The sequence below is a fragment of the Danio rerio genome, chromosome 6 (genome assembly GCF_049306965.1).
Source record: "Danio rerio strain Tuebingen ecotype United States chromosome 6, GRCz12tu, whole genome shotgun sequence".
Taxonomy (NCBI): domain Eukaryota; kingdom Metazoa; phylum Chordata; class Actinopteri; order Cypriniformes; family Danionidae; genus Danio; species Danio rerio.
This window is the reverse complement of record NC_133181.1, coordinates 57,319,165-57,334,973: the sequence shown is the minus strand read 5'-3', so window position 1 is coordinate 57,334,973 and position 15,809 is coordinate 57,319,165. Positions and strand designations below refer to the sequence as shown.

The 15,809-nt window shown below is 40.7% G+C and overlaps 1 protein-coding gene across 9 annotated transcripts in view; it reads right to left on the bottom strand.

Moving 5' to 3' along the window:
* tead3b (TEA domain family member 3 b) overlaps positions 1-15,809 on the bottom strand; it is a 97,826-nt gene that overhangs the window by 44,026 nt on the left and 37,991 nt on the right. For all 9 annotated transcript variants that reach the window (XM_073953416.1, XM_005166141.5, XM_005166143.5 and 6 more), the window contains 1 exon segment: positions 5,211-5,462. Coding sequence is in view for 8 of the 9 variants with exons in the window: in XM_005166141.5 (XP_005166198.1) it covers positions 5,211-5,334 (124 nt within the window). In the remaining variant the exon portion in view is untranslated.

Genomic DNA, 15,809 nt, shown 5'->3' with positions numbered 1-15,809 from the left:
GTAGTGGAAACGCAAGCCATACTGTACTGTACCAGTCAGTGGAAACGGGCCATAAGTGCACTATTAGTAATGCACAGGTGCATGGGTAATTAAAGTTTTCAGTGTGAACGCACTACTTACACTATTTATACCACAAAATGGCGTAGAATAGTGCACAAGTGTGCAATCTGGGACACGTCTATCATAAAATGTTGAATTTTTACATTTAGGTGTAGAAGCAACAAAGGGCTGTAGTTCACTGAGAAGGGACACACACGTTTTACATCATCTAATCTAGCCTGTATGAAATGTATTGCACTAAAACATAGCCATTTCAGAGCAACGCACTACAAGGATGAACAACATGATCATTAGAGATGTTTTTAAGGTTCGATTCTCCAAGGAAAAGCTGACCACAATCCTCACAGAACCTCAGAAGTTCCTTCACCAACACTGGGTTGTGTTCAGGACGCTGTCTGTAAGTTTGCCGTGCTTTCTCCCAGTCTGGTTTGTATCTCGAGGCTTGGCTTGCTAATTCAAACCAGCGCTTGGGTTTTGTCTTGTCTGTTTCTCTGAGGAGAAGAAAGGAGAGCAGACAGTTTGAGGAGGAGGAGGAGGGGGGGACCAACACCAAACACCTGGACTCTCCCAATCCAGCCAAACCAGAGCGTCCATCTGCCATTACACAAATACAAAACTCAAATGCAGATATTAAGCTCAAGATATGAAAACTACAAGATTTGTTTTTTTTTTTCCGGTTGGTAGTGTTTATTTGTAGGTTATGTTGAACTGTCTTTCTGATACAGATATTTATAAGAATGAGTAAAATCTGCACAACTGAATGTAATGTGTCAATCATTCATTCATTTTGGGTTAGTCCTTTTATTAATCAGGGGTCGCCACAGTGGAATGAACCGCCAACTTATCCAGCATATGTTTTAAGCAGTGAAAGCCCTTCCGGCAGCAACCCAACACTGGGAAACATCCATAAACTCTAGCATTCACCCACATACACTACGGCCAATTTTGTTGATTTAATTCACCTGTAGCACATGTGTTTGGACTGTGGGGGAAACCGGAGCACCCAGAGGAAACCCACATGAACACAGGGAGAACATGCAAACTCCACCATGAAAACCATCTAGGGCTGTGCAATTAATCGAAAATCCGATTTCGATTTTGGCTTTTAACTATTGTGAAAAACCATTAATTGAGATAAACGATTATTCCATCACGTACCGCAATCTTAATGTGAGCACTTTAATGGTCAAATACATGCACATTTGTGTCAGAGCGCGGTGTTTAGTGATTATTCATATTAACCCTCATTTGTGTAATAAACAAACAAGTTGAGAATCAAAAGACACGTGAAAGAGAAACCATATCAGAGCCGCACTATTCTTAAAGTGACAGCGTATACCTGCTGCTGCCGACTGTTTTATTATTAATCAATAATAAAATCAAAAATACAGTGAAGGTGCTTAAAGCACAGTTTAAACATAACAGATTTAATAACTTTAAAGATTTATATAATAACTGATTTCTTTTATCTTTGCTATGATGACAGTACATTATATTTTACTAGATGTTTTTCAAGATATTCAGCTTACAGTGACATTCAAAGGCTTAATTAGGGTTAATAGACAAGTCATTGTATAACAGTAGTTTCTTCTGCAGACAATCAAACATATGTATTGCTTAAAGGGGCTAATAATATCGAGCTATTAAAATAGGTTTCAAAATATTCAAACCTGCTTTTATTCTAGCTGAAACAAAACAAATAAGCCTTTCTCCAGAAGAAAAAATATTATAGGAAATACTGTAAAAAAAAAAAAACCTCTGTTAAACATCAATTGGGAAATATTTATATATAAAAATAAATTCACAGAAGGACGAATAGTTTTGACTTCAACTGATAATCGTTTTAAATAATCGTGATTACAATTATGACCAAAATAATCCTGATTATGGTTTTTCCCATAATCAAGCAGCCCTACCTACATCTGCATAACATCTACCTTCCTTTAGCATGTCTAGAACTTTTTGTGCGACGGTTCGCATCTTCCTCTGCCTTTAGGGTGCTAGCGCAGGTGCCTTTGACGGTGCAGAACCTTATCGTCGACATTGTCGGGAGAATTAAAATTTAAAAATTAAAGTTTGGCATCACAAAAACACTCCATAAGCAACTGAAAACAGTACTGAGGTCTAGTTGAGAAACGCTGCTCTGCCTGATGACAATTGTTAACGAAAGTTCTAAGCACCCTACAGAAAGGTGATGGCCACTATGGCGCCCTCCATGCAGCAACGAGGAAAAAGGTCTAAACTCAAACAGCATCTGCACCTGCATTGATGGGAATGCAATGCATTATGTACTTGCACAGATTTATTAGGCATTCTGTAACACAACAATCAAGATTTTGCCGCTAGAAATGTTTGCATTCACATACTTAACCGCATTCTTTTCCTGGTGTTGTTCAGCCTAATGAGACTTTAACACTTTAGCACTGGAAATACTACTTTGCACCTGGAGTCATTAAAGTACTCTGCCTCAGGGGAAGACCTACCCTGTTTAGGAGGAAGAACTAGTTCAAAAACAAAAAAGAGAGAGAAAGAGGAGTACAACAAAATAAAGGAGGGAGGGTGAGAGAGATTTTGTGGGGGAACAAACCTTGATTGAGCAAGACAAACAGAGCTGGTTTTGCCACTTTTTGAACTGGGTGAGAGGGAGGCAGAAGGAAAATAACTCTGTTGCATGGTTAGAAAAAGCAAAAGAGCCGCTAATGATTGAAGATGATAAACAAAACCAGTTCAAGTGCAAAAAAGGAAGATGAGAGGAGGGGGAAGCGAGCAAGCAGCGACAGAGAAGTAATAGGTTCTTGAGAAACCTGTCTTTTGCCGGGCCTGTAGACCTACAGCGCTACTCTGGGACAAGCACAGGCCTGTTTTATATACTCTGAAAAAAACACAACTGCTGGCTAAGACACGCACGTATGTGTTTGTAAGGTGTGTGGGTGTATTATTGAACAAGAACCTTCATTTAACAAACAAAACCAAACACCTACATCCCGGTATAAAGCCATTGATGGGTGCTAGTGAATGGCTGGTAGACTTTTGAAATGATTACATAAGAGAGCAGATGGTGCACGCTGCTTTATGGAACCGTGGTAATGCTGCACGCATGCATGGATTTAGCCGGTGGTATGATGTGCAATGGGATCCTCGAGTGTGTGGATCGTGCAGGAAGATGAAAGTGCGGTGAATATCACAACCTGACTCCAACGGCCCATTAGCTCCCCTCGCTTATCTTTTCTCTAATTTTCACCCCTCCCACAGGTCATACAGTAACACTTGTCTTGCAACCATCAAATATACAAAAGCATCTCCGAGACGCAATCTAGACAGTTGAACTCTCATTTCGGTGAACACTTGACTAGTAAAAGCTAAAGTTATTTAAAAAACATGCTTTGCTCGCATGTCAGAAATTTTAAAGGCAATAATTTGGGGCTGTTTCTCACACTTTTTGTAGCCCTAGTTCACTTAATTCCATGAAATTTAGTGGCATTCGCATACAGAAGGTTCTTCATGTACCCTTACAGCAAACAAGAAAACCTTTCCAAGATTTTCAGATTGAGAACATATCTGTGACTTATAAAACACTATACCATAAACATACTGAGCAGCCAATGTATCAGCAGCACATGTGCTGTACTGGTCAAAACAAATATACAGTTGATCACAGAATTATTAGCCCCCCTGTTTATTTTTACCCCAATTTCTGTTTAACTGAAAGAAGATTTATTTCAGCATTTCTAAACATAAAATTTTAATAACTCATCTCTAATAACTGATTTATTTTATCTTTGCCATGATGACAGTAAATAATATTTAACTAGATATTTTTCAAGACACTTCTATACAGCTTAAAATGACATTTAAAAGCTTAACTAGGTTAATTAGGTTAACTAGGCAGATTAGGGTAATTAGGCAAGTTATTGTACAACGATGGTTTGTTCTGTAGATTATCGGAAAAAAAAACCTAAAAGGGGCTAATAATTTTGTTCTTAAAATGGTGTTTAAAATAAAAACTGCTTTTATTCTAGTCAAAATAAAACAAATAAGACTTTCTCTAGAAGAAAAAATATTATAATAAGACAATATATATATATATATATATATATATATATATATATATATATATATATTTTTTTTTTTTTTTTTTTTTTTTTTACAATTTAAGTATATACTCAGAAATGTACACATTTATACAGTATGTGATCGACTTTTTTTATAACTATTATATATGTAGAAAAACAAAACCAATATTAATATATATTTTTTAATATTAAAAACTAAATTACAGGTCAAACATAAAAATAAAATAAAATAAAAAAAACACTAAACAAAATTGCAACTTTCTTCTGTTTTTATTGTTTCTGTCTGCACCCCGTGCTTATGTTTAATAAACCCACTCATAAAGTCGGAAAAGGTGTTACTTTAAACAATGCATTTTTTAACACCGCAATATAAACAATAGCAAAACTAGGCTTTTTTGTACACATGATATACAGTGGAAGGCAGAATTATTAGCCGTTCTGAAATATTAGCTCCCCTGTTTATTTTTTCCTCAGATTTTTTGTTTAACTGAAATTGATTTCTGTTAAAAGAAGATTTTTTTTCCCCAATAGTCTTAATAACTAATTTCTAACAACTGGTTTATTTTATCTTTGCCATGATGACAGTACATTATTTTTGACTAGATATTTTTCAAGATACAAGTATTCAGCTTAAAGTGACATTTAAAGGCTTAACTAGGGTAATGAACTTGGCAAATCATTGTATAACAGTGTTTAATTCTGTAGAATTTTTAAAAATATATATATCGGCTAAGGGGGCTAATAATATAGACCTTAAAATGGTTTGAAAAAGGGCTTTTATTCTAGCCGAAATAAACAAATAAGACTTTCTCAAGAGAAAAAAATATTATAGGAAATACTATGGAAATTGCCTTGCTGTTAAACATCATTTGGGAAATATTTAAAAATGAAAAAAAATAATAATAATTCAAAGGGAGCTAAGAATTCTGAATTCAACTGTATATAGACTGTTAATTGATTGAATTTACAGAATGGTACTATCCTGTGATGTATATAGGAATTTAAATAATATGATCTAAAGTGGATGACAATTTTGTGCTCATCTCTGCATCACAACTTCCCCTTCAGCTCACTTACCGTACATCTTCCCCTCATCTGACAGGATGATTTTGCGGCGACCACAGGGCGGGTAGATGGCCAGTGCCTCCTGAAAGCTCTGCTCGATGTCGGGGCTCCACACGCCCTCTGCATCTCCGTCCATGGCCTTGTCCAGTTCATCGGCCCCATCCTCCAGCCCCTGCTCCGGGCTGCCGTTGGCACTCCACTTGTTGGACGCAATGGTGCCGGCTCCTACCGGGCCCTGCCACGAGCCCCCACGCTACACAGGTACTGCAAGACAGAAGCAGAGGAAAGAGATCATTACTTCAACCAATCAATCAAACTTTATATATAAAGCACTTTAAAACTCCCAAAGTGCTGAACAGAAGAATAAGGCTGCATCCAAAATCGCCTAAGGGTGCTTTCACACCTGCCTTATTTAGTTTGATTGAATCGCACTAGAGTTCATTTTCCCCTTTGGTGGGGTTCGTTTGGGCAGGTGTGAATGTAATAATCGTACTCGAGTGTGCACCAAAAGCGGACCAAAAAAGCGTACCGAGACCTGCTTGAAAAGGTGGTCTCGGTACGCTTTCTAACGAACCCTGGAGCGGTTGGTTTGTGGTGAGAATATTATCCGTACTAAATGAGGTCCAACTGCAAAAAGTACTGCGCGTTTTGGACTAATCCAGCTGCCGTAGGCCGATGCGCACTGCATTATGGGATATGGAGGAAAATATTCGTTGGCAGCACTTTACAAACAAAGAGAGAGAGGGAGGGGAAAACATTACCTGATGGATCGCTGGTAAAATTTCTGCAAGATGACCATGTCGCAGTTTAGCTAAATTAATTCAAGCCTCCTGCTGAAGTGACGAGCGATGCATTAAAACCCTGTTTTCCAGCCACGGCCGCGCTTCATTCTCGAAATGTATAGTTTATATGTCTAAAGCAGGCATACAATCAGTCAGCGCAGTCGTCCCTTCATAGTAAAAAGCGACATGTTGTGTCTGCCGGTTTTGTTTACTTGCGGGAGTTTATTGGCATTTTTGCGCACAAGAATTCTGACCAATCAATAAGCAGTTTAGGAAATATGTTCAACAACATCTGGCCAATGAGAGATGTGGATTTTGTCAGATGACTGCATTTTGGTTCGTTTCAACTGGTTCGGACCAAAGCCAGCAGTGTGTTGTGAAAACGACCCAAAGACGGCAGAAAATGCAACAATGTATCATTTATTACCCTTGCTGCGAACCAAATGAAGCGAACTACAGATGTAAAAGCACCCTAATACTCAGCAGGTACAGCATTTGTATTTATTACTGGACCGCTAGAAAAGTGCACTCTATACAGTATGAATGAGAGAAGTATGAAATGAACTCTGATGTACTACAGCTGCCATATTTACATGATCACCTGACCTACCAGGTCAGGTGAGTCTCTTCAATCTCATTCGTGAATTCTCTCATGTGGCATTATGGGATGGCGTAGCATTAGATGCACACTTCAGAATCTCACTGGAAGTAGTACTGGAAGTGGTGGAACTTCTCGCATACAGTTTTTTAAACTCTATGAACTTGGACATACTTCTCAGCTTGCATACTGTTTTTAGCATACTCTATAGTATGGAAGTATGTGATTTTGGATTCAGCCTAAAACTCAACAGGACATAAAATACATAAAATAAGCAAAATGTCAACAATTTTCAAAGGCCAAAGAGAAGAGACGAGTTTTAAGATATGATTTAAAAACAGACACGCTTTGTTTAGGGCACATTCAGGAGCAACTGATCGACTACTTCAATGTAGACCAAAACAATTTGTAATAATCCCACTAGTCACAATTGGGGACTTTTTTTTATTACTTCTAGAAGCTGTAATAGTATTGCTGCTGGCTTTGGACAAGAAATTCAACCTTTAAATAAAAAGATAGCTTGTTTGCTTGACATTATTTCCATTCTTTCAACAGCATGCACACATGGAGCCCAGTCAAAAACTGTAAAGACTGGAATTATAACTTCTGACACGGTCAAATCTTTAGTTTCTTTCTTATTGGAGCATGAGTGATCCACTGATGACAGATCTATGTGACTTTGAAACGCTTCATGGTCCCGTATCTGTGTTTGCACTTGATGAACAGCGGTAAAGAATGGTGAACTGATGACCTTCACGGCCAATCACAGTCATTTCTGTTGACCAATTGGCAGTGTTTAAAAATTGTTTACAATTCCAACCGGTAACTATTGCTATGCTAAGTATAAAACTTAATTTAACCAACTTAAAATCAAAGGAGGTGTAAAGTTTGTGTATTAGGGATGATTAAGTAAGAAAAGTGACTAAATTGCTTCAGCAAACTATGCAAAGAAAATCCTTTCAAAACAGATCTGTTTAGCCATGCACATCCACAATTAAAGTTTGCCTTTAATTCAACCAGAAGACGACAGAAACACTTCAGTGTCTGCGTATCTGTGTTTGCTCTTGATGAAGAGCAGTGAGTTCAGTGAACTGATGACCTTCACAGCCAATCACAGTCATTTCTGTTGAGCTTGTGAACACAACGACCAATCAAACCTCTGTGTTTCTGTGGAGTTTGCATTTTCTCCCTGCGTTTGCATGGGTTTCCTCTGGGTGATCCGGTTGCTCCGTAGGCTGAAGTGTCCGTAGTGTATAAGCATTTGTGTGTGTGTGTGTGTGTGTGTGTGTGTGTGTGTGTGTGTGTGTGTGTGTGTGTGTGTGTGTGTGAATGAGTGTGTGGATGTTTCCAAGAGATGGGTTGCAGCTGGAAGGGCATCCGCTACATTAAAACGTGCTGGATTATGTGAAGTTTTTAAACTAATTTCGAGAGGAGCACGTGATATAATTGACAGCAGCTGGCCACCTATCTACACTCATTAGTTAGCCAATCAGATCTATCCTAACCCACTATAAGTAGCCTAGCTAGACATTACTCCCTTATCTTCGTTTTCCGAAGAAACAAACGACAGGTCCGCCCTAGCTCCTCCAAAAGTTACTCACGGACAAAACGGATCCTCCACATCTCCTACTATTCTTCAACTACAATACCACACCACCTTTAATACCATCGTCAGCAACTACAAAAAATGACAAAAACAACAACAACAGCGACGGCGGCTGAGATCACAACAGCATCAGCGCAGCTACATACAAGAAAGAAAGCTCCGGGCTCCCTGAAACACCAGCCCCGTCTTAACAACAACCAGCCCAGCATGAAAGTCAGCTCGAGACCGAGGCTCCAACGAGAGGCCGTAGGCCTATCCACTCCAGCCAGATCACAATGCAATCCCCAGCTCCGCTACGTACCTTCTCCAGCATCATCATGTGTCACTCATATCCAACAACGACTGTCACTGAACTCCTTCAAACTCCTAGACGCCGGGACCATAATTCAAAGCCGCTGCATTAAACCCAAAACACTTGCGAATCCACGTCTTCACCGCCACCCCCAGGACATAACACGCTCCTGCCACACCCCCTATCCTAAACAGACATTAAACCCGCAACCTCTCCGCCTCCCCGGAGAATCAAGGAAAGGATTAAAAAGCAATATTGGATTTGGACATATTGCAGCAATCATAATTCTAAACACGGATAAAACCAATCTCCCGGACAATAAAGCAACTCTTGGGAATCCCACCTCACCTCTTCCATCCTGCAGCTCCCGATTCCAGTGCACACTCCAGTCCTCCTCTTTCAGCGATCCTTACCACCTACGCACCCCGCCCCTCTACCTTGCGTATCATTGCTTTTTCCCCCTCTCATTTTTACAAGCTCGCAGCTACTGCTGATTATTTTCTATTATAAAATAGAAATTACTTGTCGACTTTTGTCAATATGTTTATGCTTTTACTGAATTACGTTTGTAACTGACCTAATTTTCTGAATTTCTCATTCCAGGTTTCGTCTACTGAAGCACAGCCGATCTCGGCGCTCCCTTCCCACAACCTCACTAGCCGTCCACCAACACTACACCAGAAATCACAGAGCAATTCCCCGTTAAGCACATCCATACCAGCCCTACTGAAATGGACATTAGAACGTTTCTAAAAACGTCTAATAACGGCTCTTTCATCTCCTCATAATTTTTAACAGCATGATTCTACCTGATGAATATGCTTAAATTATCACGTTATAAACCAAGCAATCTCTCTAATCTAGACGGCTGCAGCGCTCGGTTGCAATCAACATTACACCCGCCACCCGATTTCTGGCAATCGGAGGTCACAATTACATTTCGTAGTGTGTTTAACATTCGGATGCAAAAGCAGCCCACACATTTATGCTTAAAAACGATCCGCTGGATTTCGCCAATAACTACGGTGTTTGCACGTAATTCACCTACAAGTTCCCGTTTCTCTCTCCCTAATATCCCCCAGCTAAACTAGTGACCGGTTTTCTAATATTTGCATTCTCATTGCGGAAGAACCTCTGGCTTAAGCACTTCTATAGAATTCTTAAGCATCAATTTGGAGTGATAGAATTTCAAGCATTAATAAGCTACTTGAATAAATCGACAATCAGTCCCCTTTTATATTCTGGAAGAAAAATATCACGCTAAGCATAAACTGCTCTCCATCTAGAACATCAAACACACATGCGCATTATCCCGCTGGGATGCCTTTTAGTCACTCACCTATTTCATCTCGCAGCAGCAATCTCCGGAATAGAAGAGAAATGATCTAAATCCGATCTTGGCCGTAACAAACTCTGCCTGAAGGGCGTCGCGCACCAGAGGCGCCGACGGCGCGGTGACGCGACGCACTTACAACAGAGAATAGTAGATTAATGCACACCAGACTCAAGCATTCATACTTTATCAAATAAACTAATCAATTATACAAATAGCGCTCCGCGGCGCGGCAGAATACGAAGTGTCATGAATTGTGGCTGGGCGCTACGGACAGCCGCATTGACTTCCTTATTATTTATTCCTTCCTGTGAAAGTCAATGGTTACAGGTTTTCAGCTTTCTTCAAAATGTTGTCTTTAGCGTTTAACACGGGAGTCACCAACCTCTGAAACTAAGAGCTACTTTCGGGCACCGATTAACGTGGAGGGCTACCAGTTGGATAAACCCTTCTCAAATAACAAATTGCTCAATTTACTTATAATTATAATTTAAGTTTTTGGTTATTTTTAATAATGAATAATATTCATCCAGGTGTAGTCACTGATCATGTTATGATTCTCTCAAAGTTACCAACAATGATTTAACAGGGTAGGAAATACCCCGTAATTAATATATCAACGTGCAACACTATTTTATTTATCTTTGCAAATATTTACATTTTTAAATGATTACTTCTATATTAGAGAAAGCTTACTTGTAAGTGGTGTTATGGTGAGCTATTTTAGAACAGGCCTGTGAGCAACACACGAGAGCCTCGTGAGCTATCTGGTGCCCATCGGTACCATATTTGGTGACTCCTGGTTTAACAGAAATGAAATTCATAAAGGTTCGTAACCATCAGGTAGCGCTTAAAGCATGCGACCTGCTTATGCTTCCTTCCTTAAGCGCTGGAATAGAAGCCATTCATTTATTAGCTATCCAATTTCATCCTCAGTATATCCTTTTTTACACAGATGCTGCCCCCTTCGTGGGGTATATTATCGGGGCCGCCAATGCGCTTCTAACGGGCAATATCGTCAATACATTCTGAAAAAAAAAAAAAAAAAAATACTGCTGTACATGTTCCTAGTTGCATAGGAAATCGCTGACTCTCTTTTGCTTTATTTTCAGAAACTGGTATCAGAAGCAGAGCCGCAGCTGACTCCATCTCTCCTTTTAAGATGATAATCCCATAACCACAGCATACACAATTTGCGTCAGCATTCATTTCAACATTTTAAGTTACCCTGGAACACCTCATCAGTTTCTCACTGCTCAACACATCCACACATTCCGTTCAATAACATTTTTGGTTTCATAACACCTTAAAGTCATAGGACCATTCAGGCTTCCTACCAGATTCATAATCCAGTCACTCATTCAGAATTGGAGCCACCACCACAGCAGCACACAAGGGCTATCGTAACAACACATACAAACACTAGGAAAGTAGTCTCCCGACGCCTTCAAATCTTATATCTGACTCAGCCACAGCCATCTCAGGGAAGCTCAGAGGACCCTCACCAGCAGACGCAGTAATCCCAGCGGCCAAGGGCATGGGCCTAGTCCAGGGAGAGAATACGACCCAACCATACCAGCTTCCCGAGGGCAGAGGAACTACCCAGTCTCCCAAGGGCGCGGGCATGACCCAGCCATCTAGCTTCCTTTCTTCCTTCCAGCTGATTTGCACTCAGCCTTCTCCCCCTTTTCACTCACCTAACTCCAGTAGGAGTTCTCTCCCTGCCCAGGCCCCCTTGTCACCCCCGCCCCCCCCGGCCGCTGCCACAGAAGTTTTCACTGCCCCCCAACTTTTCTAACTTCTGTAGGACCCCGCCCCCCCCATGGCTCTGGCCCCCGCAGGGGCGTTACCCCGAGCTTCGATTCCCGCAGGAATCATCTCACTGCCCTGGCCTTAGCTTTTATATTATGTCATTCCATAATGACATATAGTATAGCACTATTTATTTTTATCTCTGTTTGATTTTATTTATATAAATTTATATCTATATGCACCCACGCATATAAATATGAATTTATATATAGTGCTGTCACCCTCACGCTCTGTTCCCGCAGGAACACCCCCAGAGCACCTATACCGCCCGTCACCCTCCAGTAAGAAGTCTTCACCTCCCCCTCATCTTTTCCGACTCCTACTGGAGCAACTAAATAGCTCACCCAACCCCGAGCTGTGACACGAGTCATGTCACCGACCCTCCCCGGCCCTAGCTTTTATTTATGTTTATTTTTGTTTATTTCTCACACTTATCTTTTATTTTTTAAATTTATTTATATATATGTATATATATATGCACCCACGCATATAAATATATATTTATATATAGTGCTGTCACCCTCAAGCTCTAACTCCCGTGGAGTTAATCCCGAGCACCGGACCCCCGCAGGGGTCATCGCCCAACTGCCATTTCCCCCTTCAGCTGGGGCTTCACCGACCATTCCTTTTCCCGACTCCAGCTGGAGATGGCACATACAGCTCTCTCTCCCGCAGGAGAGCCAAGAGCTTCGACTCTCGCAAGAGTCAGTAAAAACGCCCCCCCAAGGCCCTAGATTACCCCATTATATATTTATATATCTATATGTTTCATATAAATATATAATTATATATAGTGCTGCCACCTCCCAGCTCAATCTCCGCAAGGAGTGTTCCTCGAGCAAATTACTCCTTTGGAGTCCCCGCCCCCCCTGCCCCTCTTCACCCCCCTCTCCAGCCGGAGTCCTTCACTCCCCTTCCCTTGTAATGACTCCAGCAGGATTCCCGCCCACCCCATGGCTCTGACCCCCGCAGGGGTCTCCCCGAGTCTCTACTCCAGCAGGAGTATTCACAGCCCAAGCCAACTCTGCTCGGGTTCCCGCAGGAACCTGTTTCACCCTTTGCTCCAAGGAGCCCTCTTTACCTTTTCTTTTTCAAATAACTATATCCAGCAGCCGGATATAGCACTTCAAGCCTTTTGGGGAGTTTCTTCGAATACACGGCTGCTGTCCCGAGCTTCATGCATTTGGGGAGCTCTCGAGAACCACCTGATCTCGTACTCCCCTCACATGCTCTATGGACCTGGCGGGAGCCCTGGGCTCAACTATCTCCGAGCTCAGGGTTCTCTCCCGGGACAGCATGCCAAACCTGCTTACAGCTGTCAAGCAATATCTAAGTGTGAACTCTTGAAGTGAAGTTTTTAAACTAATTTCGAGAGGAGCACGTGATATAATTGACAGCAGCTGGCCACCTATCTACACTCATTAGTTAGCCAATCAGATCTATCCTAACCCACTATAAGTAGCCTAGCTAGACATTACTCCCTTATCTTCGTTTTCCGAAGAAACCCCCCATCCACCCCTTTCTCCTCCTTTTCTCCTTTACAAAAAGGGGAGCTCTCGAGAACCACCTGATCTCGTACTCCCCTCACATGCTCTATGGACCTGGCGGGAGCCCTGGGCTCAACTATCTCCGAGCTCAGGGTTCTCTCCCGGGACAGCATGCCAAACCTGCTTACAGCTGTCAAGCAATATCTAAGTGTGAACTCTTGAAATGGTGGTTTATTCCGCTGCAGCAACCCCGGATTAATAAAGGGACTAAGCCGACACAAAAATGAATGAATGAATGAATGAATATCAAAGGAGGTGTAAAGATTGTGTGTTATGGAGGACTAAGGCAAAAAGTGACTAAATGGCTTTAGCAAACTATACAAAAAAGAAAATTCTTTCAAACTTGCTCCATTTAGCCATGTGCACCCACAATTAAAGTTCGCCTTTAATTCAACCAACGAAGACGACAGAAACACTTCAGTGTCTGCGTATCTGTGTTTGCCCTTGATGAACAGTGGTGAAGAATGGTGAACTGATGACCTTCACAAGCTCAACAGAAATGACTGTGATTGGTTGTGAACACAACGACCAATCAGCTGTGTTTTAGAATGTGCTCAACAGCGCTTAAATGTTAAGAGCTTTTTCACATTTTCAGTACTGATTGGTATCGAACCCTATACTTTTAACAACACCACTACTTATTCAGTTTATTATCATTTCAAGCGTTTTTTTCCTCTGCAATGTTTTTAATGCCATTAACGAGCAAGTCACTTATTTGGGTGGAGGTGGGTGTTTGGGAGTAGTTACAATATTTTCCATGTACTGAACAAAAGTTGCAATAATAAAAAACAATTGTTCACAAAGAAAAAAAAAGAAAAATCCAATAATGTGACATGACCAGATTAGTTTACATCAGGGGTGTCCAAATTCGGTCCGGGAGGGCCGGTGTCCTGCTGAGTTTAGCTCCTACTGGCTTTAACACACCTGTCAGGAAGCTTCTAGTATACGAAGTAAGAGCGTGATTAGTTGCTTCAGGTGTGTTTGATTAGGGTGGACTGAAAGACTGAAAACACATCTGTTTAGCTGTGCCTTTACTGTATGAGCACTGTGCTACGTCCGACAGATCGCACTATTATGTTTTTTTATTTTCTTTTTCATTCTTTTATAGCCTATTTTAACTCATTTTAATATGTTTTTATCTGTTTTTAATAATTTTTATTGTCTGCATTTTATGTTCCTAAACTTGTCTTATTTATTCCTGTTTATGTAAAGCAATTTGAATTGCCACTGTGTATGAAATGTGCTATATAAATAAACTTGCCTTGCCTTGCCTTGCCTAGGGTAGGAGCTAAACTCTCCAGGACACCGGCCCTCCAGGACTGAGTTTGGACACTCGTGGTTTACATACTTCCTCTTAGCACATGGAGGTGGGAACTTGTTAGCGGTCACAATTATGACAGTTGTTAACAATAATAATTGCAGCAACGCAATCCTGACTATGCTGTTTCCAAACGGTAACTATTGTTACAAGTATAAAACCTATTTAACCAACTTAATATCAAAGGAGATGTAAAGTTTGTGTTATGGAGGACTAAAGAAACAAGTAACTAAATTGCTTAAGCAAACTATGCTTTGTAAATCCTTTCAAAATCGCTCCACTTAGCCATGTGCACCCACAATTAAAGTTTGCCTTTAATTCAACCATCGAAGACGACAGAAACACTTCAGTGTCTGCGTATCTGTGTTTGCCCTTGATAACCAGCCATTCTCCAATCACAGTCATTTCTGTTGAGCTTGTAAACACAACGGCTAATCAGCAGGGTTTAAGAATGTGCTCAACAGCGCTCACATGCAAGAGGTTTTTTTTATTTTTTTATTTTCAGTACTGATTGGTATCAAACCCTATACTTTTGACAGCACTACTACTTATTAGTCAGTTTATTATTATTTCTGATGTTTTTTTTTTCCTCTGCAATGTTTTTAATGTCGTTAACGAGCAAGTCACTTATTTGGGTGGAGGTGGGTGTTTGGGAGTAGTTACAATATTTTCCATGTACTGAGCAAAAGTTGTAATAATAAAAAACAATTGTTTAAAAAAAAAAAGAAAAATCCAACAATGTCACATGACCAGATTCGTTTACATCAGGGGTGTCCAAACTCTTTCCTAGAGGGCCAGTGTCCTGCTGAGTTTAGCTCCAACTTGCTTCGACACACCTGTCAGGAAGTTTCTAGTATATGAAGTAAGAGCTTGATTAGCTGCTTCAGGTGTGTTTGATTAGGGTTTGAGCTAAAGTCTCCAGGACACCGGCCCTCCAGTTTGGACACCCCTGGTTTACATACTTCCTCTTTGCACATGGAGGTGGGAACTTGTTAGCGGTCACAATTATGACAATTGTTAAAAATAATTGCAGCAATGCAATCCTGACTATGCGGTTTCCAAACGGTAACTATTGCTGTAAGTATAAAACCTAATTTAACCAGCATAAAATCAAAGGAGGTGTAAAGTTTCTGTGTTATGGAGGACTAAGGAGTAATAGAAAATAAACGAAATAGTCAATTATGCAGAGAAAATCCTTTCAAAACCGCTCCATTTAGCCATGCGCACCCACAACTTTTAGCACCTTTAAAGTTTGCTTTTAATTCAACCAATGAAGACGACAGAAACTGTGCCTCTTATTGCCATTTCCTCTCCTCAAAAGCT